Source organism: Drosophila sulfurigaster, chromosome 2L (genome assembly GCF_023558435.1).
Source record: "Drosophila sulfurigaster albostrigata strain 15112-1811.04 chromosome 2L, ASM2355843v2, whole genome shotgun sequence".
Classification (NCBI taxonomy): Eukaryota; Metazoa; Arthropoda; class Insecta; order Diptera; family Drosophilidae; genus Drosophila; species Drosophila sulfurigaster.
Genome location: NC_084881.1, coordinates 9,522,675 through 9,550,612, shown reverse-complemented (window position 1 = coordinate 9,550,612; position 27,938 = coordinate 9,522,675). Strand labels below are relative to the sequence as shown.

The 27,938-nt window shown below is 38.1% G+C and overlaps 8 protein-coding genes across 10 annotated transcripts; 4 read left to right on the top strand and 4 right to left on the bottom strand.

Annotated features, from left to right (window-relative positions):
- The first annotated feature begins 83 nt into the window (after positions 1-83).
- Positions 84-731, top strand: LOC133847759 (pickpocket protein 11-like). The gene is made up of 3 exons (XM_062282972.1): positions 84-223; positions 284-559; positions 617-731. The coding sequence occupies exons 1-3, from the start codon at positions 84-86 to the stop codon at positions 729-731; spliced, it is 531 nt and encodes a 176-aa protein (XP_062138956.1).
- A 3,021-nt stretch (positions 732-3,752) lies between these two features.
- Positions 3,753-4,408, top strand: LOC133834942 (uncharacterized). The gene is made up of 2 exons (XM_062264731.1): positions 3,753-3,834; positions 3,890-4,408. Exons 1-2 carry the CDS (start codon positions 3,787-3,789, stop codon positions 4,406-4,408), a joined length of 567 nt encoding a protein of 188 aa, XP_062120715.1. The 5' UTR covers positions 3,753-3,786.
- Positions 4,409-4,576: 168 nt separating this feature from the next.
- On the top strand, positions 4,577-9,980 carry LOC133834945 (sodium channel protein Nach). The gene is made up of 8 exons (XM_062264735.1): positions 4,577-4,950; positions 5,007-5,213; positions 6,960-7,340; positions 7,423-7,573; positions 8,425-8,618; positions 8,679-9,011; positions 9,069-9,178; positions 9,769-9,980. Exons 1-8 carry the CDS (start codon positions 4,832-4,834, stop codon positions 9,978-9,980), a joined length of 1,707 nt encoding a protein of 568 aa, XP_062120719.1. The 5' UTR covers positions 4,577-4,831.
- LOC133834936 (zinc carboxypeptidase A 1-like) lies at positions 5,199-6,541 on the bottom strand. The gene has a single exon (XM_062264722.1). It carries the CDS (start codon positions 6,518-6,520, stop codon positions 5,240-5,242), a length of 1,281 nt encoding a protein of 426 aa, XP_062120706.1. The 5' UTR covers positions 6,521-6,541; the 3' UTR covers positions 5,199-5,239.
- Positions 9,981-9,995: 15 nt separating the features above from the next.
- On the bottom strand, positions 9,996-11,913 carry LOC133834935 (methionine aminopeptidase 2). The gene is made up of 3 exons (XM_062264721.1): positions 11,641-11,913; positions 10,662-11,480; positions 9,996-10,599 (listed from the first exon to the last, which is right to left on the bottom strand). Exons 1-3 carry the CDS (start codon positions 11,759-11,761, stop codon positions 10,172-10,174), a joined length of 1,368 nt encoding a protein of 455 aa, XP_062120705.1. The 5' UTR covers positions 11,762-11,913; the 3' UTR covers positions 9,996-10,171.
- A 302-nt stretch (positions 11,914-12,215) lies between these two features.
- On the top strand, positions 12,216-13,154 carry LOC133834939 (transcription initiation factor TFIID subunit 11). 2 transcript variants are annotated; one of them, XM_062264725.1, is made up of 4 exons: positions 12,216-12,348; positions 12,409-12,630; positions 12,689-12,873; positions 12,940-13,154. In XM_062264725.1, exons 1-4 carry the CDS (start codon positions 12,296-12,298, stop codon positions 13,074-13,076), a joined length of 597 nt encoding a protein of 198 aa, XP_062120709.1. In that variant the 5' UTR covers positions 12,216-12,295; the 3' UTR covers positions 13,077-13,154. The 2 variants fall into 2 exon arrangements, with proteins under 2 accessions (XP_062120709.1, XP_062120710.1); XM_062264726.1 differs by lacking the exon at positions 12,216-12,348 and having other exon boundaries at positions 12,355-12,630.
- Positions 13,155-13,181: 27 nt separating this feature from the next.
- On the bottom strand, positions 13,182-16,331 carry LOC133834934 (zinc finger protein 658). Of its 2 annotated transcripts, none has more exons than XM_062264718.1 (5): positions 16,172-16,331; positions 15,573-15,931; positions 15,340-15,508; positions 13,833-15,277; positions 13,182-13,616 (listed from the first exon to the last, which is right to left on the bottom strand). In XM_062264718.1, the coding sequence occupies exons 1-5, from the start codon at positions 16,173-16,175 to the stop codon at positions 13,182-13,184; spliced, it is 2,412 nt and encodes an 803-aa protein (XP_062120702.1). In that variant the 5' UTR covers positions 16,176-16,331. The 2 variants fall into 2 exon arrangements, with proteins under 2 accessions (XP_062120702.1, XP_062120703.1); XM_062264719.1 differs by having other exon boundaries at positions 15,573-16,068; positions 16,172-16,328.
- A 343-nt stretch (positions 16,332-16,674) lies between these two features.
- On the bottom strand, positions 16,675-23,537 carry LOC133834938 (lipase 3). Its single transcript, XM_062264724.1, has 5 exons — positions 23,364-23,537; positions 21,767-22,266; positions 21,316-21,623; positions 17,411-18,139; positions 16,675-17,354 (listed from the first exon to the last, which is right to left on the bottom strand). Exons 3-5 carry the CDS (start codon positions 21,463-21,465, stop codon positions 16,950-16,952), a joined length of 1,284 nt encoding a protein of 427 aa, XP_062120708.1. The 5' UTR covers positions 21,466-21,623; positions 21,767-22,266; positions 23,364-23,537; the 3' UTR covers positions 16,675-16,949.
- Positions 23,538-27,938: the final 4,401 nt, after the last annotated feature.

Sequence of the window (27,938 nt, the reverse complement as noted above, 5' to 3'; positions counted from 1 at the left end):
AATGAATTTCTATTTAGCGTAGTACTCTTTTTTTACGGTACACTTTTTTCGAATGATAAAAGCGACAATTCAGTCCAACACAAATGGCGCAATTCGACCATGAAACCATAGTGGAAATTCCCATACAACCCAAATTCTTCGACAGCAGCGCTGCAGTGCGAGGTGTTACACCTGAAACGCGACGCTGCTATTTTTCCGAGGAGGGCAAGAGGATATTGAATCAGTAAGAGAGAAATCACGAAATCACGGTCAGATCCGTATAACATAAGTTTATACTTTGAAGATCCTACTATTCAATGGACGAGTGCCTGTTGCGCTGTCGAATCGACAGCATGTTGCAGCATTGTAATTGCGTCTCCCCGCTGATGAAGTGGAAGCGCGTTTGGTTCAGCTACACGGAATTCCCATATGTGCATCAGGATAATGAGGAAATTGAGACGGGCATTGATCAGTGTAAGCATTGTTTGCCCACCTGCAATGGAGTCGACTTTGAGATTGTGAGTAATGTGGCCCCACTGCGTCGTACCTACAATTCATCTGGCTATTTCCATGGTTTGCTGTAAGTCAACATTCCACATGCTGATTCCATACAATAAATGCATATTCATATTTGCAGCAAGGGCTTGACCAACGATCGACCTTTGTCCATTATCAAGTTATTCTTCAGACTGCGCTTTGCTCAGGCAACTGAAATGAATATGGTTGGCGATTGGGTAGTTCTACTCAGTTGAGTCTGTCTTACATATCATATATTATTTTCATTTAGCTGGGATTGGTTAAACAATTAACAAATTTGTAGAACTATTGACAGCTCATTTTACATTCTAATAGCCAAACGCTTGTTTTAATTTAACTTATATAATTGCATACCTTAAAAGTTTTAGATGTTTGTACTTTTTTATGTATGATAAAACCTTTACTTTTTATGCTTTTCATTACAAACTGCAATGCCAAATTTATTATCATTTTTGGGACTTCTCTGTTTTTCACGATTGCAATGTAACGAACTGAATAATTGTTCAATAAAAGTAGACATAATAAATTAGTCGCTTTCATGTCGGGTTGATTCAGTTCTCTTGTAATTTCCCAATCAGTAATAACGACTATCTTAAACAATTTTCTTAAATTTCTTTCTACAAATTAATAAGTTTAGTTATGCACTACTATTTTACAAATTACAAAAGTAGAATTTTTTAATTTGTTGTTTGGGTCTTCCGTTGACAAGTTTTACCAAAGTTCGCTTAACAACATATTTCGCATATGCCGATCCCATTATTGAATTAGCTATGAGTTACATAAACTAAATTGCATATGCACATTATTCATTTTGTTGCAGATCGTTTTGGTGGCATTCTATCGTTGATGTATGACTTTAGCATTATCAGCTACATATATTGAAATTCTTCACTATCTGACGGGCAAATGGTTTGCGTAGTACTATCGAGCGTGCAGCAATAAAAAGAAGGGTGCTAAAACTAATAAGTTTAGTTATGCACCACAATTTAACATATTACATACGTAGATTTTTTCAACTTATTGTTTGGGTCTTCCCATGAGTAGCAGACAAGTATTACAGAAGTTCGCTTAACAACATATTTCGCATTTACCAATCCCAGTATTGAGTCACAATTAACCGAGTTACATAAATTAAATTGCATATACAATGTCTTTCATTATTCATTCTATTTCAGATCGTTTTGGTGGCATTCTATCGTTGATGAATGACTTTAGCATTATCAGCTATATTGAAATACTTTACTATCTGACGGGCAAATGGTTTGTATACTACTATCGAGCGTGCAGCAATAAAATAAAGGGAGCTAAAACAGATGCAAACGTTTACACATTTCACTGGAATGAGTTGCAGCCACATGCAGCTGCAGGATCCGTGCGTAAGCCGTGAATACAATATATGTAGAGCAATAGATTTATGTGAATGCTTAGCACAAGACACAGTATGTATTGAAATCGCTGCAATTGCTTATACAAATTCAACAAATCGTATCGAAATTATATAAAACAAGTAAGAAATTTACAGTCGAGTGTACTCGACTGTGAGATACCCGCTACCCATGTTGAATAAAAGAAAAATATTTTGCGGTATTTTTCTCAAAATATACCGAATATACTGCAAAAATATTAAAAATATACCAAATGGTATATTTGGTATATCGATATAGTACCGCATTCAAAATATACCATAGACGGTCAGATTGTCAGTCAAAGCAACTAAGACCCCTAGTAAGTAGGTGTTTTTACCTATACAAAAGTATTTCTTTAATAACTTCGACAATTTTTATCTGATCGCAACCAAATTTTCAGGAATCATAACTACTTGTTATTCGATTTTTTATGCGTCCTTCTACCTGTTACATGCCTCTCCTGTCGGCACAAAGTTATAATACCCTTCTACCCTATGGGTTACGGGTATAAAAAGCCGGTTATACCAATAAAATCCTGTACACCAAATTTAGTTGTTGAGTTATTGTTAAGTCAGAAGGCAACAACGGGAAATCTATTTGGATATTTTACTCGTTTATTTAGTTAAAATTTGATAAATTGAAATTAAATTAATTAATTAAATTAAATTTCGCAAGCATTTGCTGAGTCTGAGGGCAAAGAACAAGACTATTATTTTAATATTTTAATCTCTTATCTAGTTGAGACTGAAATAAAAAAAAATATTTAAAAAATAAAATTAAATATTGCAAGCATCAACACTAAAATTTTCATTTCAAAAAAGTTATAACGTAATGGGAGCAATAATTAATAATACAGCACAAGAATATTCATGACCGAAATCATACTTCTATCAGTCTGCTTCTTAGAGAGAGCAAAGTTGACAACGCTATTTTTAGAACAAGTTTGCTCGCCAAATTCGCCACGATCATAGTCTAAAACAAGTTAGAAAGCTACAGTCGAGTGTGCTCGACTGTGAGATACCCGCTACCCATTTTGAATAAAAGCAAAATATTGCGGTATATTTTCAAAATATACCGAAAATACTACAGAAATACTAAAAATTTACCAAACGGTATATTTGGTATATCGATATAGTATCACATTCAAAATATACCATAGACGGCACAATATACCAGATTGTCGGCCAAAGCAACTAAGACCCCTAGTAAGTAGGTGTTTATGCCCATTCAAAAGTATTTCTTTAATACCTTCCACAATTTTTATATATACACCAAAATTCGCAGCTCTAGCTTTAAAATTACGCTTGTTATTCGATTTTTTTGATTTGCGGGGCGGAAGGGGCATGGCAAAATTTGAAACAAATTTGATCTGCGTGCAAACATAACAAATGTAGTCGGAAAAAAAATTATAGCTCTATCTCTTATAGTCTCTGAGCTCTAGGTGTTTATACGGACGGACGGACAGACAGACAGACGGACATGGCGAGATCGTCTCGGCTGTTGACGCTGATCAAGAATATATATACTTTATAGGGATGGATATGCCTCCTTATACCTGTTAGATACATCAACTGTCGGCACAAAGTTATAATACCCTTCTACCCTATGGGTAGCGGGTATAATATATAAGTGGAAAGTAAAATAAAACTGGAAATTTTTATATTTAATGTATATAACATACCATATATGTATACAAATATTAAAATATATGTATAAATATATATGTATGTATGTTTTTCTCAGAAATCTAAGCACTCAACTATTCTACATTTTCGGATCGCGATCGCGGGATCAGTCGGTGCCTGCTATATAAGCTGATAAATATGCATTTGAAACGTTAGTACGATTGCAATATTTTTTGAAGATGCGCATTGCTTATACAGCGATTCTCGCCATCCTGGTGTGTGTTCTGGTAAATAATAATAAACAGTGGGTTTGCGTTTTTTAAATAACGAAAGCATTTACAGAGCATCGGAAGATCTGATCTAGCCTCCAGCCTCCAACATGATTTGAAAGAAGCTGCTGTCGAGACTAAAATCCTCGTCAACAAAGCCGAAGTACAATCTTTCATTAAAATAATTGAAGCAATTGAGGCGAATAAAATTATACCTGAAGAGTATCTTCCAAAGTGGCATGCATATGCTGTTCAGTTAAAATCTTGGAATGTTACTATCGATGACGATTATCATAAGCCCCTAAGCAGTCTTATACCTAATGAGTCAGTAGAGGAAGATAATATAAAATTAAATGAATATTCGAATGGTGCCTACTCCAAAATTCTATCCGATCTATCTAAACTCACCTCTCAATATTATACGGCTTTCCAGATTAAAGCATCTAATATTATAAATGCAGCAAAAGAATCCGGATATACCAATAGTAACGTGGACATCACATTTGCCAAATTGTCTATGTCAGAAGGCGATGAACAAGAATTCTATTTCGATGTTTTTCTAGCTTCTCTAACTAGGGGTGAAACAAAATGAAAAATTTAAAAATAAAATGAACTTATGCACTATACTCTATTGATTGATCGCACCATTAGCCGTTTGCAAGTGTGTATGCGAGAAATGTTTTTGGATTGGTTTTTGTTAAGAGCATTAAATTTTAATATTTATTGCATTGTATGGAGCACATATATTTGGTTCTATGAGTCCCAAGCAATTTATGAATATTATTTGTTTTTTAATAGTCTGTTATTTTTTAGGAAAGTAGAAAGTAATACTCCAACATTAACTCTTCTTCACTTCCAATTAACCTGCAATGAGAATTTAGGCGCATTAATCAATCATTCATTGACTTGACAGCTCTTGACACACCGTGACATGCCAGCTGATTGATGAGCCATACTAAATGCCAAAGATGATAAAAATGTCTTTCAGACTGTATCGAGAATTCTTTATAACAAGATGGTTCAATTAGCTGAAGGGGAGTCCGAGAGCCGTCGACTCTTTAGAGATTTTCTACGCAATAGTTATATCAGCGGACTGCAGCCCTTTCTCTTTGAGACCTCAGTGCGCTATGCCAAGTGAGTATGACTGCGATTTCCCCCATTTGTGAGACCATTACAAAGTCTATTGACAGAGCTCTCTGGCTAACGTTTCTGGCTGTGATTGTAGTCTCGACCCACATCGTTATCGTCAACCTGACACTCGAGTACATCGTGCAACCCACTGAAATCCATATGTCCCCCAATCAGGTGCATGTGGCAAACAGTCCCTTTCCTGCCGTCGCCATCTGCAGCTCAAACATGATCAGCAAACGACAAATGCAAACTTATGCTGCCAAAATGTAAGTCGTTTATTTCGTAGTTCTTTTTAATCGAAGTATCCCAGAGTCTTGACCTCACTAACCATGGCCACAATCGAGTCCAACAACTCCTCGCTGGCAGGAATAATCTGGGCAGCGGGCAACCTGAAACCAGTTGCATAAGAGGTGGAAGAGGGACGCAGCTCATAGCAGAAAGACATGCGAACACCCTGAGTGCCATAAGCCCAATCAACGCTGGCACCAGCTGCGGGGTAGATGGCATCATAGATATTGCCACCAGTGTACTTGGTGTTGTAACGCTTGGACACTGCGCTCACTGCGGCATTGAACACTTGCTGGAAGTCCTTGACGTTGTCGGGCAAAGACTTGGTATGGCCATAAGGATACAGCAGATACTGCGAGTAGGCGTGGAGCGAGATGTACAGCTGAATCTTGTCCTTTATCGAGGCAATGTATTCGGACAGTGACTGGGTTTCGATCTCAGAGAAGGCTTTGGGTCCAGCGTAGGTATCGGAGCAGGCACTGCTGCTGGCGCCCACCTCGTTCCAGTGGAAGCCCCAGTTGCGGTTAGGATCAGCACCATAGCAGCTGCCATAGGGAGTGCGAGTCTTGCGCCACAGGCGATCGTTGGTGTGGGTGTAAACGAACCCATCGGGATTGGCATGAGGAATGACATACCAATTGTAGTTCTCGGCCAAGTTCTTGACGGAATCCACCTCAGAGGTCAGCAATTGGTTGATGATGTAGGTGGCAGCTGCGGGAGCGATCCATTCGCGAGCATGAATGCCAGCCTCCAGGAAGATGCCGGGCTTTTCGGCCCCGCTCTTGGAGATTTTCAGACCCAGAATCGAACGACCCTGGTAGGTCTTGCCACCCTCAATCAGGGTTACAGCATTGGGGTACTTCTTGGCCAGGGATTGCATCCAGGTGTAGGTGTCATCCAGTTCATAGTACTGCACCCAGTTGTAGTCGGTGCTAGCGCGACCCTTGATGGCAACCTTCTCGTCGACCTCATCCATTGACTTCTGGAAATCCTTCGATTGCAGCTCGTACTTAATCTCAGCCTTGCCCATCAGGTCCAATAGATCAGGCACCTTGTGGGGAGCGACAACCATCTGAACATCGGTGCCCACAATGTGCACACCATCTAGGAAGAGGATGGAGTCGGTGGAACCCTCCAGATCCTTCAGGACGGCGAGTTGAGCCTCGTTAGCTGCATTGGCCTTGTAGAGGCGATAGTTGTCATAGCGGACACGTTCCGCCTGGCCAACAGCAAGCGTGGCCAGCAGGCCAAAGAGAGCGAGTATTAGAGACTTGTTCAGCGACATGGTTGTCGTCGTTATGAGTTTGCCGAAGGTGTGTTGTGGTCTTATATAGGCGGGCATTTGTTGTCGCTAGATTCTTCGTGTCTGCTTGATTGTGGGGCGATAAGTCAGTCAAAGGCATCTTATTTATTGTCCTTGCAGTTTGTCAATCTCTTGGGCTTTAAATAAGCTGGTAAGGCGAAGTAAGAATTTTGTCTTATCAGCACAAATATTGACTATAAATCATGCAATCGTAAATATAAAAATGATTACAAATTGCAGTTTTGTTATTTTGATTAATGAAAATTAATCATTTATATTTCGCAAAATAACAAAGACAATTTTAGGTATTAAAACTTAAATTATTTAAAAAAGCAGAAGCTATTTATATGTGACTATTATGTGGCCAACTCTATTTGAATTCACGCTCAACTTGCATGCTAATGTCAAATCTAATCGACAGCTATCTACACCAGTCAACACACAATCCGCAACCGAGTGGCAACTCCTCCTTCTACTCCCCGATAGAATCCCCGCAGTTAGACGTCTTGGCGCGACGACTGCTTCTGTTGGCCAACTTTTACCTGCATGCCCACGAGGAGTCGCAGTTAGACGTCGACGAATTAGGTCAACTTCATCGACTGCTCAGCAGCTACCACAATGGGAGAGACTACTCGGTACATGATATACTCAGGGAGTTATCGCCCGACTGCGGTGACTTGGTGCTGCGTGGGATAATCTATGGCGCGCCAGTGAACACAAGTCAGCTATTTATCAAGCGAACCACTTCGTCGGGTGTGTGCTGCATATTTAACTATCGTCGACCAAGTGATTCGCAATATCCGTGAGTAAGAAATTTAGAAAAGTACATGTCCAAAGCTCAACTAAAGTCTAAGCTAATGGAATGCACATATTTCTTTATGCAGATGGAAGCGTGCTCTGGAGGATGCTGAATTATATGCATTGCCACATGTTATGTTCGAGTCGAATTCCATTTTAAATGGCATACAATTTGTGCTGCAGGACACAACGAAAGATGATTACACAATGACATATTTTAGTAATACAGCATTTCGGGTAAGAAATTTGATTAAATGAAATTTACTTCGATTTCTGTTCCAACTTATAAAAACAATTATTAAAAACTATATAATTTTTCTTATTGGTTTCGATTTTAATCATGATTTCATTCATAATGGATTAATCGTTTTAATTATATATTATATTATCATATATAGCATTTTTTAGTTTTACACTATTTGAACAAACATTAGAGATTTTTTATATAAATTTGAGAACTACAATTCTTGTTTGTAGGAAATTGTAGATCATTCGGTTTTGGTTTATGTAGAACCGACTGCCCCTACGAGGGGCGGAGCATAGATCAGTGGAGGTCCGTAGCTGTGCCGATATAAGGTAAAAGATCGTTTAGGCACGAGGTATTTCAGCCGTAGCCACTGTTTCCTTAACTCCGGACTCAATGTAACTCTTTACAATGAAGAATTTTAAATGAAAATCAGTGATTGTTTTTTAATCTATGATTAAAACTGGCAAGTTATACTCTTAGATCTGCTTCTGCGTACTTAATAGATCTGGGTTTCACTGAAAAAATATTAATAACAATAATTTATACTAGATGTTGTATTGCTGGAATTGACCTAAAGGCATGAGAATAAAAAAACATTTTGTTCATAAATATACTAACAACTTTCAAGCAATTACTTGCATACTTGCCTATTATATATGGGTTAAACATCGCTCATGTAAAATTTGATTTTTACAATAATTTCTCGAAAAAATTGATGTGAGAATATTTATTGATGCAAATAATTATAAAAATCTTTACTGAGGTAAATGTAGACAAATGCATTTAATTATGTATACTATTTAGCGTAGTCCTTTTTACGGTGAATTTTTTTTTATCATAGCTGCAACTATTTCCCAAGGATGATTATGCGACAATTCAGTCCAACACAAATGGCGCAATTCTTGTCGACCATGAAACCATAGTGGAAATTCCCATACAACCCAAATTCTTCGACAGCAGCGCTGCAGTGCGAGGTGTTACACCTGAAACGCGACGCTGCTATTTTTCCGAGGAGGGCAAGAGGATATTGAATCAGTAAGAGAGAAATCACGAAATCACGGTCAGATCCGTATAACATAAGTTTATACTTTGAAGATCCTACTATTCAATGGACGAGTGCCTGTTGCGCTGTCGAATCGACAGCATGTTGCAGCATTGTGGTTGCGTCTCCTCGCCATTGGCAGGCAGTGCCATGAATATCACCTACTGCACACTGCTCGATTTGCCATGTCTGATGAAGTGGAAGCGCGTTTGGTTCAGCTACACGGAATTCCCATATGTTCATCAGGATAATGAGGAAGTTGAGACGGGCATTGATCAGTGTAAGCATTGTTTGCCCACCTGCAATGGAGTCGACTTTGAGATTGTGAGTAATGTGGCCCCACTGCGTCGTACCTATAATTCATCTGGCTATTTCCATGGTTTGCTGTAAGTCAACATTCCACATGCTGATTGCATACAATAAATGCATATTCATATTTGCAGCAAGGGCTTGACCAACGATCGACCTTTGTCCATTATCAAGTTATTCTTCAGACTGCGCTTTGCTCAGGCAACTGAAATGGATATGGTTGGCGATTGGGTAGTTCTACTCAGTTGAGTCTGTCTTAACTTACATATCATATATTCTTCTTTTCATTTAGCTGGGATTGGTTAAACAATTAACAAATTTGTAGAACTAGTGACAGCTCATTTAACATTCTAATAGCCAAATGCTTGTTTTTTTAATTTTACACAATTTAATTGCACACTTTAAACGTTCTAGCGCTTTGTACTTTTTTATGTAAAACCTTTATTTTTTGTGCTTTGCATTAACTGCAATGTCAAATTTATTATCATTTTTGGGACTTCCCTGTTTTACACGATTGCAATGTAACGAACTGAATAATTGTTCAATAAAAGTAGACAATAATAAATTATCCGCTTTCATGTCGAGTTTAGACAGTTCTCTTGTAATTTCCCTATCAGTAATAATGACTATCATAAACAATATTATAAACAATTACGAACGTAGAATTTTTTTTAATATATTGTTTGGGTCTTCCGTAGAGTATCGGACAAGAATTACAGAAGTTCGCTTAACAACATATTTCGCATTTACCGATCCCAGTATTGAGTCAGAATTAACTGAGATACATAAATTAAATTGCATATACAATGTTTTTCATTATTCATTCTATTGCAGATCGTTTTGGTGGAATTCTATCGTTGATGTATGGCTTTAGCATTATCAGCTATATTGAAATACTTTACTATCTGACGGGCAAATGGTTTGTGTACTACTATCGAGCGTGCACCAATAAAATAAAGGGAGCTAAAACAGACGCAAACGTTTACACATTTCACTGGAATGAGTTGCAGCCACATGCAGCTGCACGATCAGTGCGTAAGCCGTGAATAATACAACATATGTAGAATAATAGATTTATGTGAATGCTTAGCACAAGACACAGTATATATTGAAATCGCTTCAATTGCTTACACAAATTCAACAAATCGTATCGAACTTATATAAAATAAACTGCAGTTATGTATGTTTGTGTTTGTTGTGTATTCTAATGCCAAAACTTGTCCTTCTCATCCTCAACCTAATAATCATCGCCACGAGACACGACCTCCTTGCAAGTGGGCCGCAGCATAATGGTGTGCTCATATTGAGCCGTGTAACAGCCCTTAGTGTCGCACAATGGTGGATAGGCCTCGACAATACCCTTGTCGCATAGATCCTTCAATGCCATTTGATATTTGGTGGCGCCAGCGCGATCCAGCCAACGTTTGCAGAAGGCTAAGGTGCCGAAGTGCTTGTTGATCGTGCCCAACAATTGCTTGGAAGACTGCAGACGCAATGGCACAAATGGCAAATCAAAGTTCTTCATGTAATGCGAGCAGTCCATGTCATCGTGGACCATTCCGCGACCCGTCGAGCCGAATGTCTCGATGGCATAGAACTCATCCTCCTCCATGCGTGTGGATTCACCGCCCTTAACAATTGGCACCGTTTTGCCAGCATGAATACCTGCAAGATACCAATCAAATTAAAATATCAAATTTACTCTATTGGTTAATCGCATTGCTTACGGTACGGGCTAATCGAATGTCCGTTTAAATTACGTATGGCCTTGATAGGATAGGTTTTGCCATCGAGTTCGATTTCATATGATTCCATCACCTCTTGAATGGCAGAGCCAATGTCGCATAGGCGCACATCAATGCCGGCCTCCTTGATGCCAGTGTTAGTGGCCTCCTTGACAGCCTGCAGCAACTTGTCGTACTTATTGTTGAACGTCAGCGTGAACGCACAGTCAATGATGCGTCCCTTGATGTGTGTGCCAAAATCAATTTTGCACACATCATCGTACTGCAGCACAGTAGTATCACCAGCATTGGGCGTGTAATGGGCAGCGCAATGATTGAGCGAGCATCCGGTGGGAAAGGCTAAGCCAGCATCCAGTCCATTCTCACCAATTAGGCGACGTGCCGTGTTTTCCAGCTCCTCACAGATTTGTATCATGGTCATGCCTGGCTTAATGTAGTTTTGCATATACTGACGTGTCTGACGATGTGCCTCGGCTGCCTGCCGCAGCTCCTGGTATATGTCGTTATTCACACGATCGAGGGCACGTTTCTCCTCCGAAGTGAAGCGGTCCTTGGCAGTGCGATCGTCGGGCATATCCTTTGGGGTAGGATGCTCCATAATCTGACCCTCTGGATAGATGTTATTGGGGAAGAGCTCGGAAATGGGAATGGTTGGAGGATTTGTTTGACCACCTCCTGATTTCTTGCCCTTGTTCTTCTTCTTGGCCGGCTGACCGGCTCCTGTTGGCGCCTTTTTCTCAGCATCGCCATTTGTGGTCGTCTCTGGCTCACCCCCCTCGGCTATCTTTTTAGCAGCAGCCTCTGAATTATTGCAAATATGTAAGTAGGGAAAGAATTGCGCATGTGAAATATGAATATACATACAAACACACAAGTATGTGCTCATATTTATATATATATATACATATGTATGTACATCTGCATGTGTGCAAAAGTGCATTTGGAATTTCAGGTCACTCACCTTGCCGTAGTTTCTTGTTGTTCGGCTTTGGCTTCTTCTGTTTTTTGCCATCTTCGCCGGCAGCTGTTGCAGCCACTTCGGACACAACGTCCTCAACTTTTGGTGTCTCCACGGCGGACATAATATCAATGCTTTTTGTGTAAAATTGCAAAAAGTAACTTGCGGCTACAAAAGCAATGAGTGATGAAGTTAAAGCACGAGGTTAGTGATGAGAAGAAACGCACACAAGATATATTTTAGCACGTTACCGATAAGTTATATCGTTTATTTAGAACACGCACAATTTTGAACTTTACTTTATTTTATATGCTTATCTGATTGATAATAAAATGAAAATCACCATTTGCCAGCATATGTTATTGTCTCAAATGAACAATTCTATTATAATGCAACTATTGTAATTGTATCAACATCGTGCTTATCGATAGATATTAGGTGCCCAAGTGTTGTAAAACCAAGAATAGTCCAGCTTATTAATAAATAATAATATATAATTATGTTGAAAATTGTTTTCTCCTTAACGAAAAATATTTTTATATTTCATGCACAACATTTGATAACAAATTGTTTCGGTTTAATTATTTTTAACAAATTTGTTAAGATGTATCATATGTAATTATCGTGATACTTCAAAAGCCATTGATGCTGCCAAACAATGGATGTTATCGATAATTCGAAACAAAAAGGTGGCGGTGGATCGATAATCTCGTAGGTGTTTACTTTTAACGATATGGATGAAATTTTGTTTCCAACTCAAAATTCCCTAAGTGATAATGATGATGGGGATTTAAAGTTCTTTAACACGACCACTGAAAGCAGGAAAGACAGTGAAACATCAGATACCGGTGGTGAGGGCACCGGCAATGACGGAGACACTGATGCCAAGGAAAGCAAACACTTCGTAGATGCCGATGGCGACTCTGGAGAGCCCTCGCAAAAGAAGCTGAAGACTAAAAAAGAGCTCGAAGAGGAAGAACGTGAGAGGATGCAGTAAGTTTCACGTAGACTCTTAGAAGATTCTTATTTAACTCGTTTCTGTACGCTGCAGAGTTCTGGTGTCCAACTTCACAGAGGAGCAACTAGACCGCTATGAAATGTATCGTCGATCCGCGTTCCCAAAAGCCGCTGTTAAGCGACTAATGCAGACTATAACAGGTTGCTCAGTCTCCCAAAATGTGGTCATAGCCATGTCTGGCATTGCCAAGGTATTCGTGGGCGAAGTGGTGGAGGAGGGTAAGCACAACGTTATACCAGGGAAACAACCTGCATAAAGTATAATTACAACTTCAATTCATATAGCTCTGGATGTGATGGAAGCGCAAGGAGAATCTGGCGCACTGCAGCCAAAATTCATACGCGAAGCTGTGCGTCGATTACGCAGCAAAGGACGTATGCCCATTGGACGCTTTCAGCAACCTTACTTTAGATTAAACTAATTACTTAACATATATATATATAGCATAAGACAATACATAGATTACGTAAATATACAAAAAGCGTCTTTATTCGTTAAATATGTTTTTATAAGCTAAGATCCTATACTAATGCTTATTACGTGCCTCCGCCTGCATCGTCTGCAGCACAATGTGCGGCACCAGATGCGACGAATCATAGTTGAGCGGCACTGTGGCCAGTGGCGCAATGCCATCGGATGGAAAATTCAATTCCTGCGCCATCGGTAAATCGCGATCAATAACATCCTGCGCAATCAGCGTCTTTGTCTCCTCATATTCCATGCCCGCCTCCGGTTTGGCACCCATTAGCAGTTTGCCTCGCTGCACACCCATGTATTCCGTGGCCTTGGCATTAAGCGGCAATTGGCCACAGGTGTCAGCGTGCACCTTGCGATGCGCCTGTAGATTGGAGATGCAAGTGAAGCGTTTGCCGCAATTGTTGCATAGGAAGCGCTTGATGCCCGTGTGAACAGTCATGTGTGTCAGCAGACTCTCGCGATATGGATATTCTTTAGGACAGAGCTGCAACGATTCGACAAACAAAGAAAACATTTTAGTCAATAACTAAAAAAATTAAGTTTTGTACTTAAGTTCGTGGAGTTTTTATATTAAATAAAGGATATATAAATAAAAATAAAAATCTCAAATAAATTATTAAATAAGATTAAAAACTATAATGAATTCTTAAAATAAGTAAGAAAATAAGTAGTTTTTGCAAAAAAAAATAAAGGAACTCACATGGCACTTATAGGGCTTGTAGTCGGTGTGCCGCGTTTTCAGATGCGACTTGTACTGCGCCTTCACTTTGAACGTCTTGCCGCACTTGTCGCACTGATACGGCGTCTCCGATTGATGCAGCAGCATGTGCGTCTTCAGTATGCCAGCCGTAGACAACCGCTTGCCGCAGCTGGTGCACTCATAGAGCGGCACACGGCCGCAATCGGAGCGCACGTGATCCGAGAGCGAAGTTCGACCCGTGAACTTCTTCCCACATTTGTCGCAGATGAGATTACGCGGCAAATTACGTGGCTCCTTCTTGGCATGATAATTCTTCTCGTGGTTCTTGAGACTATCGTGGCCCGTCATGTACTTGTCACATTTCTCGCAGTATAGCAACTCCTTGTGCTGCTGATGGGCATGCTGGGTGGCCAGTTCCTTGCTGGCGAAGAACAGATTGCAATAGCAGGGACACTTGAATGTTAAGCTGCCATCGTTGCCATGGACTTTCATATGGGTCTCCAGTCGCTTTTCCACCAAATAGATTTTGCTGCATATTTTACATTTGAAAACTTCTTCTTCAAGTTCCGCATGTCCGCCCACATCCTTGAATATGTCCTTGATGTCCTGCTCGTTCAGCTTGTGATCGTCACGTAAATGTTTTTCATATGGCTTGCGTATGTGATAGATTTTCACGCAATGCGGACACTGCCAGGTCTTCTCCATTTTATTCAGCATCTTCAAGCGTTCTTTCAGCTCCTTCTTGGAGATCTTGGACACGCGCCTTGGTGCCGAGGATTGGTCTGGCGACGGCGATGTTTCTGTGCCACGTTTGCGATATTTACGTTTGCCATTTGATTTTGTGCGCGATTCTCGTTGTTTATCATCGTCGGAGCTGCCTGCTCCAGTTTCCCACAGCGCCAGCGCATCCTCCTCCAGGTGCTCGGCACCATTGTGCTTACCTAGAGGCACTGCAGCAATCTCATCCAGTATTCCTGTCGAATGCTCTACCTTGAGACTCTCAAATGGCTTAAGACTCTCATCGGGGCTAAGCAGCACATCTAGCAGCTTGTCTTTCTCATTGCTATAGATATCGTGAGCGCTGCTTTCCTCCTTGACATAGTTACTGGCATCCTGGTACTCAAAGTCCGGATCAATGGCCTCTACTTTGACCATCGCTGGCGTGGGCAGCTTAAATTGCATAGCATCAGCGTCATCATCGCTATTGTTGGGTTCAAAGTCGGGATATTCTTCTGCGGAATCGCTCAGCTCCTGGCTGCTAATGGGCTCCTGTTTCAACATCGGCGTCTGCACTTTCAGTCGCGTAGCTAGCGGCACATCATCGTCGCTATCTCCCGAAGAAGCTACTGCGGTTTTGACTGCTCTAGCAACTGCTGGTTGGCTGCATTTTCTTGGCCTGCCGCGTTTCTTTTTGACCTCATTAGGTGACTCACCTGGAGCGGAAGCTATAAAAGAACAAGGTATTAGTCTGAACGAGCTGTTACTTGGCTACTGAAAGTGAACATACTGCGTTGACGGCGACCACATGAGTCGGGATGCTTTCGTTGATGCTTGGTCAAACTGGATTGGCAAGAGAAACGTTGTGCACACGACTTGCACTCGACGGGCAAATCGTTAATGTGCTCGGAATGATGCGATAGGCAGCTCTCACGATCCGAAAAGCTTTTGCCACAAATCTGCAAATATAGTAAAGATATTAAAAAATATTCATAAATGTGAATAGTTGAATCGGTATTCTACCTCACACTTAAAAGGCTTGTCGGCAGTGACCACACACACATTACACTTGCGATCTTGATGCGCTTCCTCGACATGTGCATCCAACTCCGCCTTGCTGTTAAACAGCACTTCATCGCCCAAGCAGAGGCGGCAGCTTAATGCTCCATGTGTGCTCTTCACATGCTCCTTCAGTTCATTCTCATGGCAATAGTGGGCATCGCAGTGACGACACTGAAATCCTCCCGGCGGCTCATGTTTTTTCACATGCTTCACATAACCGGCCAGCGAGACGAGCGCCTTGTTGCAGACAGGACAATGCAACTTGGGAACGCCGTCTGTAGTAATTTCCACCAGCATTTTCTGGCCAATCGTTTGGGCAGCTGTTAAATATGCATAAGTTATGTAGAACGTCAGCAAAACTTCATTCAAATTGTATTCAAAACACTAATCTTGTTTTGTTTGTTTTCTTTTTGGCTTGTTGTCGCAGCCCTGGCTGCAATGGCGTCTGGCCCTGGTTCTGTTGATTGTCAATGTGTTGACGAGGAAGGGGGTGAGAGGCTACACTGTAGTTCTGCGGCTTACACATAAATACAATAGTATTTTCTTCTCCTATTACATACCCATTTTTGTTGTAATATAATTTCTTTTTTGCTGTTACATATGTGTACTTTGCTTTACTTATTAGCCGCAAAAAATTTAAAAATTAGGCGCAAGTATTTTGCGTATTTGTTGTTGTGCAGCAGCAGCACTGTGAAAAAATTTAACTACTTGCGTTCTACACTTAGAGAATACACATTAGAGATGAGCTATTGTCACGTACCTGTTACTGCACTGAAATACCTTTACATAGCGTGACACGGCTGCAAATGTCAGCAAATTAAATTGAATAAGGTGTGTATTAAATAAATATTCTTTAGCAAATATTATATTAGGGATTTTGCAATTTATTATTATAGTAGAAACGTAACAACATTATTTTTTTACATCTGCGTGCATTTGTAATGATATTTAACATTGCTTTGCACTGTTCACCTAAACAGATTCATGTTACCTCAATTGAGTAGTTTTGACGTAAGCTATCGATACTTATCGTTTTTCTGAAGGCGGTAATTTTAAATGCGCATTTCAGGTAACAAAATATATATGTTTTATTGTACAGAGTAATTAAAGCTATTTTAATTTTTTTTAACAAGCATTTCACAAACCTTTTGCAGCTTATAAGCTAAATATTAACAAATATATCACGCACACGCTCATTGCTAACCATATTATATACAATTATTTACATTAAGACTGCTGCCACTTTTCTTTTGGGGTTTTACTAGGCTTTTACGTTTGTTCTGTCTTGCTTCATTTGATTTTTGGGATGTCAGTGCTGTTTATCACTAATATACGTATTTAGAAACTCATGCCCGTTGCGTGTTCAATATCATAACTAAGCATTTTATCTATTATTCTATCATTTATCACCTCTTTCACATTGACAGACCACAAGAAGTCATAATGATTCCAGTCTTTATACGGTATACGATAGAGCTCAGCGCAGGGCAATAACGTTGCCAAATACTCCACATCCTCCACCGCGGACATATAATCATTATCGCTATAGTACATGTTAACACAACTGTTGATGTTCTTCACATTGTACGAGGGCGGCGTCGACTGCTGATAGATGATCTCATTCTGTTCCTTGCCATGATCGTATTGCCGAAAATCTCCCGAGGTGTAAAGTTGCATATAGTGAATGATTTGGGTGGTTGAAGCTCCCGCAGGATGAGTTTCGCAGACATCAGTGAGAAGAGTCTAAAGATTTATTAACATTATTATTTATGCATAGCTTGCAGTTGAAGTTAACTTACATGGTTCAGATGCCTGGTGCCCCAACCACCAATGAAATCCAAAAGACCAGAACACAGAAACTTCAGCATGGAACCCTCGGAACACACGTGCTCACACAATAACTTCTGTATGCTGGTAATGGGCAGCAGTTCCATGTTGCCCAGGACCCAGCTGATGAACGACGGCGAGCCCAGAAAGATGCCTCCCAGCTTGGACAGTATGAAGGAATGATTTCGCATATAGGCAATGGGAGCCAACAAGTGCACTGATCGCACCTTTTCATTGTACCATGGCAGCGAAGACATTAGCACAAAGTAAGTGGTTGTGCCCTGAGAATGGGCTACGAAATGCAGCGAACTTGTGTTGCTCACGTCCAGCGCATAGTCCAGCATGGCAGCCAGATCATATACACCGATCTCATGCCAACTGAATTTCCAGAAATCCGTAGTATCCGGGTGTATGTGCTTGTGCTGACGGGAATACGTATTACCTCGAGCATTGCCCAGCCAAACATCGTATCCAGCATCGGCGAACATATAGGCCAACGATGTCTCTGGCCCATTGATGATCCAATCATCCGAGGCACAAAGGATGCCATGCTGCAGAAAGACAACTGGCTTCTGTGCCGTATCATTGTGAGGCACAAGTTTCGGTGAGGTGGGTATGCGATAGATGGTGAGTATATAATGATCCGGAGTGTGTACGGTGTGCTCCTCCACTGGATAATTGTGGTTCGTAATGAGGCTGGCCTGCATGAAAATTTAATGGTTTTAGTAATATGACTGGTAAATAGTTAATTAATAAGTTATTCAAATTTTTTTCATATTTTAATATATAATAAAGGGAAATTATAAGTAAAAATACCAATATTTTAATATATTTATGTATTTTAATTGTGCCAGGTAGCGATACTTTTGAAACGTTTCAATGTTTTAAGAATGTTTTAAGAAATATAATATTGAAAGAAAATAATAATATATAACAACTCTATAAATAAATAATATTATATATTTTTCATGCCGCATGTAACAAATTTGTATATACATATTTAATCCATAATACTTCACAAAATGCTAAACTTAAATAATTATGGATTAAGAACAATGACCTTGAAAGTACCTCATACTAAAGCATACTTTTGCTTAGCGAATTCTCATGGCCTAACCTATTATTTCAATAAGTAGATAATGAAATAGCTCCTTCAAAGTAATTACACATGTATTCTTCATTAATTGCCCAACGTGTCATGCTTGATGATTTGATAGAAAAATACAAAATAAGCAAAGTTCAAGTGTTTACTGCTTTATAGATGCAATATAAAGATATTTTCACTTCTACATTGCGATTAGAAGAAGGCTTTGAAAGGTTTTCGCAAAATAAATAAGAACAATAAAGAAAACAACAATTTTCGTGCCGATTGCGTGTGGGCAGTGTCTATCTCTCTCACACCCACACATTGTTGAAACAAAGAGAGGCAGCCGAAAGCTTAACGAAGAAACTAAACGAAGAAACCCGAACGCATCAGCCACCCAGCAGCGACAATAACAACAAACGAGATCGCGACGACGACGCGTCTCGACGATGCCAAAGTCCAAGCGCACACAACGCGTCATCGGACAAACTTTGAAATCAGCCCACAATGCGTCGTGTGCCATTCATGAGGCGTTTGCGGGGCGTGGCAGGCAAAGCTTTTGAATCAGGGGAGGGCGGTAGGAGGTTATGCTCCGAGCAATTGAGCGACGAGTAGTTATTATTATATTGCGATAATGACAAGCAGTTTTTGCGTTCTCAACTTCTTTCTTATCAGACAATGCTCGATTCTCGCACTCTCTTCGTATTTGGCGTGACCAGCTGTAGTTGTTGTCGTTGCCTGATGATCGGGTGATCGGGCTGCTGTGGAACAAATACACACACACACATACATGCGTATGCATACGTGGCCCCCACAAGAACTATATAAATACGAACGTAAATATATATCGCCGTATATACATAGAAATGTTTATTGTGATTTGGACAACTTACTATATAGTATATGTTATTTTCATACATGTCTTGATTTTATAATCACATTTCTGCTAATCGGGCGTGTCTGCGGAAGCATTTTATTATGGAGCATAGTTCTACATAATAAATGCTTTATTATTCTTTTTTTTAATTTGTTGTTATTTGTTATTGTTTTTTTTTTAATTAGCTTGCGCGTGCTTCTAGAGCTTTCGCCTGCCAAAAATTGGCACTACCTTATCAGCAAGGGTTGGGCATATCATAGGTTATTATGTCACTTTTACCGCTATGGCAAACATGAATTAGTTAAATTGATAAGTATATCTAAATTTCCGGTATTTTCCCTGCTGCGTTCACATATCATGTGCTTGCTATCAATTTGATAAAACAGCAGTTAAAATCAGCAGTTGAACGCATGTATTTCCTCATTTCTAATTTATAGGAGAGAGTGATTTTTAAACTATTTATATATATACAACATCGTATAGAGTGTCTTGTATTTACCGTTAATCAATTTATTCAGCACATCTTTAATTTTTGTAGTGTATCTTAACGAAACCTATCTATACTTTCTGGATTTCCAAAACAAAATATGTACCCTAGAATATTCTAAGTCATAGTCTTCATTTCCAAAGGCATAAAATCGTTTAGAATAATTAATCATCGTTTTAACATTTGTACATATGATATATAAGTTAATCTTTAAACATTCCTAAGGTATAGTTTCTCCATTAAATGAATATGATTTCTGTGTAACTAAGATAACTTCCAAGTTTATAGGGCACGTCACTGTCGATCAGCATAATAATGCTTGCATAATAATGCGTAATTATAATTGAATGACGAGCCAGTCTATTACTTATCTTCTTGCTGATTGCATGTTCAATTATTCCAATTCTATCATTAGTAGTAATAGATTAGAAACTTTTGTCACACTCAACTCATTCAATGCAATTCATATATTATCTTTAATCAAAACGTATTTTACAGTTGCTTTGTTTCAAACCTTTCATTGAGCTCTTTGTCATTTGTCAAACGACAAGTGCATCTATAAAAAAAAACAGAAAAAAGTTGAGCACTTTATGATTGCTATAAAAAGTTGTTCAAACCGCAATGAAAGTTTTGCTTTTAGGGCTTTTTTTTTATTTTTTCATCCACCCACCTGTACTAAAGTCCACAATTAGAATGAGTAAGTAAGTGACCGATATCTAATCGGAAAAGGTGGATTTTATTGTTTGCAGACTGTCTGACACATTGATAATGATTAGATCCTTTGTCCGAATCGGATGTTTATGCACACACTTGGCAACGAAGATTGAATGATTGTTGATTTCTCAATGAAAGAAGTGTGAAAGTGTGATAAAATCTTAAATTAGATTTTTAGCTATTATATAACATCACGACAGCCTTGACAGAGTTGATGTGATAGATTCTAATTTAGATTATAGTTATTATATAATATCATGACTGCCCTGATTATATAATTATTTATAGTTTCAATTTATAAGTTACAAACTGACATCTTCTGTTTATTTTCTGTACCTCACTTTTCATGAGCACATTCTAATTCTCTTTATGGTTTTATATAGATTTCTTCCATTTATTTGAAATACATTTAGAAAATGATTTGAAATAATTTCGTATTTCTCATAACTCTTGGAAATTCATAATTTATTTAGCCTGCCTTTCTCATCTATTGATTGCTCTGTTACTTAGGCGTATGTATTAAATTTGCAATAAACTTTGAAAATGATTTCCATATATACAATCTCTAAGCAGTCCTTGAACAGCAACATCAAGTATACGCAATGCTGGCAAATTTTGAACATGGGAATTACCCAATGAGCCCAACGAGTCTAGTAAATTTGCAATGTTAGACTCTTGGAGTTCGGGTTGGAATTGGAATTGGCCAACAACTTACCGTCACTTTGTGGCCATCCACCGGCTCGATGTGTCCGCTCAATAGCAGCAACAGCAATAACAACAGCCACAACATGTTGTTGCCACCGTTGCCGATGCTGCTGCTGCCGGTTGCTGCTGTTGGACGTTGCATTAACAATATTGTGCACATATTTGGTAATCGTAACTTTTGATATTTCTTGTGCAGTTCGAGTGTGCGGCTGTTGTGGCAGTTATCCAAAGACTGACCCACTTTATAAGGCTTGCAGCGGAATGTTGTAAGCTCTGTGGCCGGTGCCACACGGCCTGCTCCGTTAACTTTTTCGAACACTAAAATCAACGGGAAAAGCACATAACATATATATAAAATCCGTTTAGTTAATAAAAGTTGTAACTCTTTTTTTTTATGTTTCTCATTTTGATTGTAATGTTTTTATTATTTTTTTTTGTTTGATTGCTATGATTTCACTTACGTTTTTCACAATTACTTTAATGTTGCATACGCTGATAAGTTTTTCTTTTCCTCTTTTTTTTGCTCGTTACAATTGTTAAACGTATATGTTATATATTGACTATATGCCCGTTAATCAGCGCTTCCACTGATCTTTATTATGCTATATATACGTGTACATCTATATATAATCGTATTTACGTTTATATTCAGTTACTTTGATTTGCTTGTCACTGTTGTTGTCACATATAAATTATGCGTAATTAGTTGTGCCCAGATTCAGTTTCCTTGGCTTGAATTTAATTGAGGGACTTGAGCTGCCGATTATGTCTAAGAATTATAATTCTAATTATGCCATCACTCAAGGGCACTCGTTGTGAGGCTTTCTTGAGCTTGAGTTTGTGTGTGTGTGTGTGTGCTTCTTTGCTGACGATTAACTTCAGGAAATTTGCACTCATATGACTATTATAATTGCCCCAAACTGATTAGAATCTTGTGACGTCAATCTTAGATTTCAATTAACTGCAAAAACAAAAAAAAATTGTTTAAGTATTAGTATTGCTCTAATTAAATATTGTTACATCAATAATATAATGAGCTATTGCTAACTGTGGTTCAATATATTTAATTTGTGATCTAATTTTAACGTATTAACAGAAAAACATTTAAATTTAAATTTGACTTTCAAAAATATGAATTTGTTAAAAATTTAAACTAAATAAATAAATCAAACAAGTTTCAGAAATATTAAGATGAGAAATTAATATGAAATTTAAAATAATTTAAGTCATTGAAATTCAAAAGGGTCTATTAAGTTTTGTTTTATATTCTGATTGATTTTGATTGTGATTGTTTTTTTTAATAGGTCAAATGCTTATCAAAATATAAGTTGAAATTTGTTTTGCGGAGGTGTTGAATCAGATTAATCTCAGTAGCACACTCAAGCAAAGTTTAATGATCTCTAGAAAACTGCTAACGTTAAAAAATAAAAAAGAAAACAAAAATAAAATGCAATAAAATGTGCGCTTCCATTAAGTATACGACACATGAACCCTAAACAAGCTTAGAAGACAAAGTCTTAAATATTTAATTACTTTTGAGAAATGAGAGTGCTATGAGTACATAGGTTCAGACAAAATAAATAATGAACTTATTGGCTTATTTCATAAAATGAAAAAAACAAATTTATAAATGTTTTCAATCATTTTGATTAAATTGAAACCTCTGCTCAGTTTTAAACAATTTAATTTTCGCATACAAAACATAACTCAATTAACCATGCAAAGATTTCACTTTACGTCAATCGTGATCAAGTAATTTGAACTTGAACTGCCGCATATGGAAAGTTTGTAAACACAAAGAGTTGCGAATAAGGTTTTGTTTCAAAATATTAATAATAAAACTGAACCAACTTTCAATTGTTCTATCAATTGGCAAATTAGCATTTGATCGGATCTTTCCCACGACTTTTGTCGAGTGTCATAGTGCTCATATAGCAAATGAGGTAAGCTTATGTCAATGGATCAATCACCCGATCGATTGACAAATTGCCGTTGTTCGCTTATTTCATGTAATACTGGTTTCAATATTAATTTTTAGTTTTCACTGGTGACGTTTACCGTTTTGCGAAAAGTTGAATGAAATGTTGTTGTTGTTCACTCACTACTCGACTCTCAACAAAAAAATCAAAACAATTTTTACGCCGCTCGTTCGTACAATTTATAAGTATTTATAGATCTTGTCGATCCGCGTGTGGTGTCGGTGCGTTAATTTCCAAACTAAAACTAGCTTAGACTCGCAACAGCAGGTCTGCCAACTGAGCGAAAGCTCTCAATGCTCGCGTAAAAAGCTTTTTTGCCGGCGCAACGATCGTGTGCGAAAGCTTTTGTCGTATGACGGAAGCAACAGCTGTTGTTGTTATTATTATTCTTTCACTTCTGCTCAGTCTTCTTCTTCGTCTTCGTCTTCGGTAGCTGTCAAGAATATGTTTTGTAAACAATTACTTAATGCCGCATTATTGCACGCGACAACGGCGAATACTAAGAGAAGGGAGGGGGAAAATACTGCGAATATGCGCCAAAAAAGAAAAGGGGACGCAGAGCTAACGGGTCAAGTTCAATCGAACCGGTTTCAGCTGTTTTTCGTAAAGTTGTTACACACACTCTCAATCGCGCTCTCTCTCTCTGTCTCTGTCTTTCTATGTCACCTCTCTTTCTTAATTTGTTTTCGACAAGCTGCGGCCAACATTTTAGTTTGTAATTTTTGCGTAGCATTTTCAAGGTTATTTGCGTAATTTATGCGCATTGCATTTGGATTTGGGCATCCAATTGCCCCCCTAATGTCGTTAAAGTAATAACCCGTAAGTGTTACGACTGTAATGAAGACATTATTGAAATGGAGTTGGAGCTACAAACGAACTGTAAAGACTCTACGTAAACGTAATTGTGCACAATATCGAAAACTCTCGTATACCTAACAATTACTATTGAAAGCGAATAAACAAGTTTTGCTAAATGTATTAAAAAAGTTACAAAATCATTTTAATATATTTTTAAAATTACAATTTTTATTTATAGCAAGTTCAGCATCCCGAAAGGCGACAACCGATTTTTTTTCGGCTTCTCCATTATTTTGTAACTGCTATTAATTATTTTATTTACTTAAATAATGTTGTAGCTACACATAACATATGAAAACAAAACTTTGCTAATTTATTGCATTACTTATTTAATAATTCACTAATTTTAAGATTCTTTGTTTTTACCCAAAAGCTTCAATATAACTTATTAGATACAAATCACATAAATTAGATTTGCTAGGAAAACCCTTTAGACATGCCCTTTGCCCATCAAATCTAATCTACTCATAACCCCATAGAGAGCTCTCCAATTTCCTAAATCGCTTTGCTATAGTCTGCTGTATAATTTAAGTAAACAACCATAATAGTATCAACAACAAGTGAGAACGCCAAGTGAACGCCGACTCTAGGTTGACTGTGAAAATACACTGTAGAGTTTAAAGTTTGTCAGGGAAATGATTGCAAAGCAAATGCATTAATTTGTATTGTTTGTTAAATATTCGTTGTATATATTTTATACAATTGTGTTTAATTTGTTATGAATTATAAATGTAATCATTTAAAATATGAAGGAGTAAGTGATGTAAGATAATATCAGAAGTTTCACAGGCTGTCCAGGAATAACCATTTGACAGAAATATTTGCAATCAAAAGTGTAGTATCAAAATTATGTAGCTATATAGTAAAATACTTCAGTATTTATTATCTTAAGTGTAGAAGAATACTGCTCAAGTCGTAAATTGGTAGATAACTCTATGAAATGTGTTTAATTAATATTTGCACCATTCTCTAAGGATGTTTGTGTTTAGTTTCTTTTGTTAAGCAGATAATTTAAACTAACTAGAAAACTTTTTTTTTTTGTAGAAATAGTTCAAAGTTATGTCGTTGTTATCGAATATATGTAAGCGATTTAGGCTGTATATCAAAATATAAATATACAATTAGGTGTATATATTAAATACCGAAAGTTACCAAAAATATCAGAAATATAACTGTTTGATTTACACTTGTCTTACTAAATTAGTTTTGCATTTGTATTCCTCAATTATACAATTTATATAACGTCTAAGGATGTTTGTGTTTAGTTTGTTGTGTTAAGTCCATGTTGTTGGCAATTGTAATCGCATTTTTTACACTACAAAGTATATTAAACAAACAATCTATACTATATTAAATAAATCGAACTATTAGAATTTAAGAATTTAGTATTGCCAACTTAAACATTGCAGTAATCCAGTACGTAGTTTGAAGTAAAAGTGCACTGAAACAATCTTCCCGCAGTGCATGCAATTGCAGGGTATCTGTAAATGAGCCTGCAATGCGCAGCACTTCGTGTTAGTCACGCAAAATTTGTTGCCGTCGCCGTTGTTGCCGCTGTTGCGCGTTGCACTTTATTGTGTTTATTTATTATGCAAATTTGCATTAATTTTTGTTGCAACACGTGGAGAAGCAGCTACAGCAGCAGCAACAGCAATAGCAACAGCAACAATGAGAAGGCAAACAACTGGCTGGCAGCAACAGTTGCTGCATTTAGGGCCTTAAATTGGCTTCATGAAAAATGCATTTGGCACACAGAATGTTGCACATTGTGATCCTGCGGCAGCTGAGCTTAGCGCAAGGACATTTTTACAGCTTTTGTGCTTAAAATAGACGCGTTGATAGACAATTAAAAATGTTGCATACAAAAGCTATCAATAGTTTGGCTCGAGGCCCGAAAGCAACTGTAGCAAAAGAAAAAAAAAGAAAAGCAAATACAAAATACAAAAACAAATCGCCTTAAAAGAATTGCTCCAGGCTTTCCATTTCCCCCTCTGCAGCCTATATATGACCCTTAAAGCATCCTCCTACCTAAGTCCAAGTCTAAGCACTTTGTGCAAATTGTCAACGCTGTGCGTCCTTCTACGCATACGAGCAACAACAATAACAACAACAACAACAACAACAGCAGCAACAACAACGATGGCACCAACAACCTCGGCAACAACAATGTGGCAACAAAGGCTTCAGGTTATTGCATGCATTTTAATTAGTAGACAAGCCAAGTGGGTTGCCACTGTGGCATCTATGTTACATATGCATGCAACGCATCCAAAGAAGAAGATGAAACTCAACTGCGAGGGTGGCTCAATAAGATAAGATAGATTAGTTTAAAAATAAGTGAGAAACCCGCTTCAATATAAACAAACATTGCGATATTATACTTACAAAATAAATATTTTAAAAAATCTAAATATACCGCAAGTATACAAAAAATATATCGATATACTATTACTATTAAATGTATTTCGTTTTTCTTAAAAAATAGAATAATTTCAACACTACTAAAAATTTAGTAAAAAAATATTTATACATAATTACAGTCAATTAATATTAAATTCATTTAAATAAAATGTTCAGCAATTATATTTAATGAGCGATTATCAAAATAAAATAGATGTGACTAGTAATTACAAATAAACATCAAAATCGATAAATCGCAATTAATATATAATGTAAGTTTTCTCAACCCAAAAAGTATCTAGAGTTTTGATAACTAATTATTTATTTATTGTTGAGAATGAAAAATGTTACAATGCCTTCAACATACATAGTACAACAAAATAGCTATGAAATAGTTTGAGTTTTGAGGCTGTCACTCAACGAACTATTGAAAAGGTAAAATAAAATAATAAAAAAATAAACAGCTGGTGAATGAAAAATAGCTGGAAAAACGCAAATCATTAAGATGATGAAAAACGATCCAATAGTAACCAGACAATGACATATGAACCGATGAGACCCGACAACGTGTCCAATTTCTCATAGCAAACAAACAAACAAAACTGTCAAAAAAAGAATTCATATGGAGTGCGGTAAACGAGAGGAGTGAGAGAAATAGACTGAGAGTGAGAGAGAGAGAGAGAGAGAGAGAGGGATAGAATAGAGAATGTGGACTGCACTAAACATTCTCTGCTTTTAGAGTCTCTCTCGAGTCCCTTTCAATCTGTCATTCTGCCCTCGCGGTTAGCAAATGCCGCCCCCTCGCCTCTTTAGCCTCCTCGCCTCGCACATTCGACCGCCAAGCTCTGCGCTAGTTTCTTGTATTTATTTTTAAATTGTTTCGCACACACATAAACAAACTCACAAACACACACACACACACACACACACACATTCGCATGCTCTCGTACACACACAATTACAGCAGCTAACATCCTCCATATATAGACGGACAACGCGTCGTATGCGCCATGTGACTTAAGCTTATGCATGTGTATGTGTATGTGTGCGTTTGTATAGCGTATGTGTGTCGCCGTATTGTATGCGTGTGTGTGTGTATTGGTGTAGTATACAAAAAAAATCTGTGTAACGCGCATCTGTCAAGCAACCAAACGCCCCACGCATGTGTCCCTGCGTCTCTCTATGTGTGTGTGTGTGTGTGCTCTAGTGTGTGTGTGTTTGTATGTAAATGTCCTTGAGTGCTTGACGGATGACATTCATAAACGTCACTTCAATTACCTCCACGCGCCAACGCCGCCGCCGCCGACAACGTCGCCGCAAAAAAAAAGAGAGAAAAAATAAACACAAAAAATTGTGAAAAGTCAGTCAGCCAAAGTTAAAGAATTTCCCTACATTT

Excerpts from the sequence above, each read along its gene's own strand:
- LOC133847759 (XM_062282972.1), top strand. The coding sequence starts at position 84 with ATGGCGCAATTCGACCATGAAACCATAGTGGAAATTCCCATACAACCC. Across the intron at positions 224-283 it reads GGCAAGAGGATATTGAATCA|ATCCTACTATTCAATGGACG; the intron begins GTAAGAGAGAAA and ends TATACTTTGAAG. Across the intron at positions 560-616 it reads GGCTATTTCCATGGTTTGCT|CAAGGGCTTGACCAACGATC; the intron begins GTAAGTCAACAT and ends TCATATTTGCAG.
- LOC133834942 (XM_062264731.1), top strand. The coding sequence starts at position 3,787 with ATGCGCATTGCTTATACAGCGATTCTCGCCATCCTGGTGTGTGTTCTG. Across the intron at positions 3,835-3,889 it reads CCATCCTGGTGTGTGTTCTG|AGCATCGGAAGATCTGATCT; the intron begins GTAAATAATAAT and ends AAGCATTTACAG.
- LOC133834945 (XM_062264735.1), top strand. The coding sequence starts at position 4,832 with ATGGTTCAATTAGCTGAAGGGGAGTCCGAGAGCCGTCGACTCTTTAGA. Across the intron at positions 7,574-8,424 it reads TTAGTAATACAGCATTTCGG|CTGCAACTATTTCCCAAGGA; the intron begins GTAAGAAATTTG and ends TTTTTATCATAG. Across the intron at positions 9,012-9,068 it reads GGCTATTTCCATGGTTTGCT|CAAGGGCTTGACCAACGATC; the intron begins GTAAGTCAACAT and ends TCATATTTGCAG.
- LOC133834936 (XM_062264722.1), bottom strand. The coding sequence starts at position 6,520 with ATGTCGCTGAACAAGTCTCTAATACTCGCTCTCTTTGGCCTGCTGGCC.
- LOC133834935 (XM_062264721.1), bottom strand. The coding sequence starts at position 11,761 with ATGTCCGCCGTGGAGACACCAAAAGTTGAGGACGTTGTGTCCGAAGTG. Across the intron at positions 11,481-11,640 it reads CAACAAGAAACTACGGCAAG|AGGCTGCTGCTAAAAAGATA; the intron begins GTGAGTGACCTG and ends GCAATAATTCAG. Across the intron at positions 10,600-10,661 it reads ACATTCGATTAGCCCGTACC|GTATTCATGCTGGCAAAACG; the intron begins GTAAGCAATGCG and ends GGTATCTTGCAG.
- LOC133834939 (XM_062264725.1), top strand. The coding sequence starts at position 12,296 with ATGGATGTTATCGATAATTCGAAACAAAAAGGTGGCGGTGGATCGATA. Across the intron at positions 12,349-12,408 it reads GGCGGTGGATCGATAATCTC|TGATAATGATGATGGGGATT; the intron begins GTAGGTGTTTAC and ends AAATTCCCTAAG. Across the intron at positions 12,631-12,688 it reads GAAGAACGTGAGAGGATGCA|AGTTCTGGTGTCCAACTTCA; the intron begins GTAAGTTTCACG and ends TGTACGCTGCAG.
- LOC133834934 (XM_062264718.1), bottom strand. Across the intron at positions 15,509-15,572 it reads ACAAGCCTTTTAAGTGTGAG|ATTTGTGGCAAAAGCTTTTC; the intron begins GTAGAATACCGA and ends CTATATTTGCAG. Across the intron at positions 13,617-13,832 it reads ACAAGCCCTATAAGTGCCAT|CTCTGTCCTAAAGAATATCC; the intron begins GTGAGTTCCTTT and ends GAATCGTTGCAG.
- LOC133834938 (XM_062264724.1), bottom strand. The coding sequence starts at position 21,465 with ATGTGCACAATATTGTTAATGCAACGTCCAACAGCAGCAACCGGCAGC. Across the intron at positions 18,140-21,315 it reads TGGATGGCCACAAAGTGACG|GCCAGCCTCATTACGAACCA; the intron begins GTAAGTTGTTGG and ends ATTTTCATGCAG. Across the intron at positions 17,355-17,410 it reads GCACCAGGCATCTGAACCAT|ACTCTTCTCACTGATGTCTG; the intron begins GTAAGTTAACTT and ends ATAAATCTTTAG.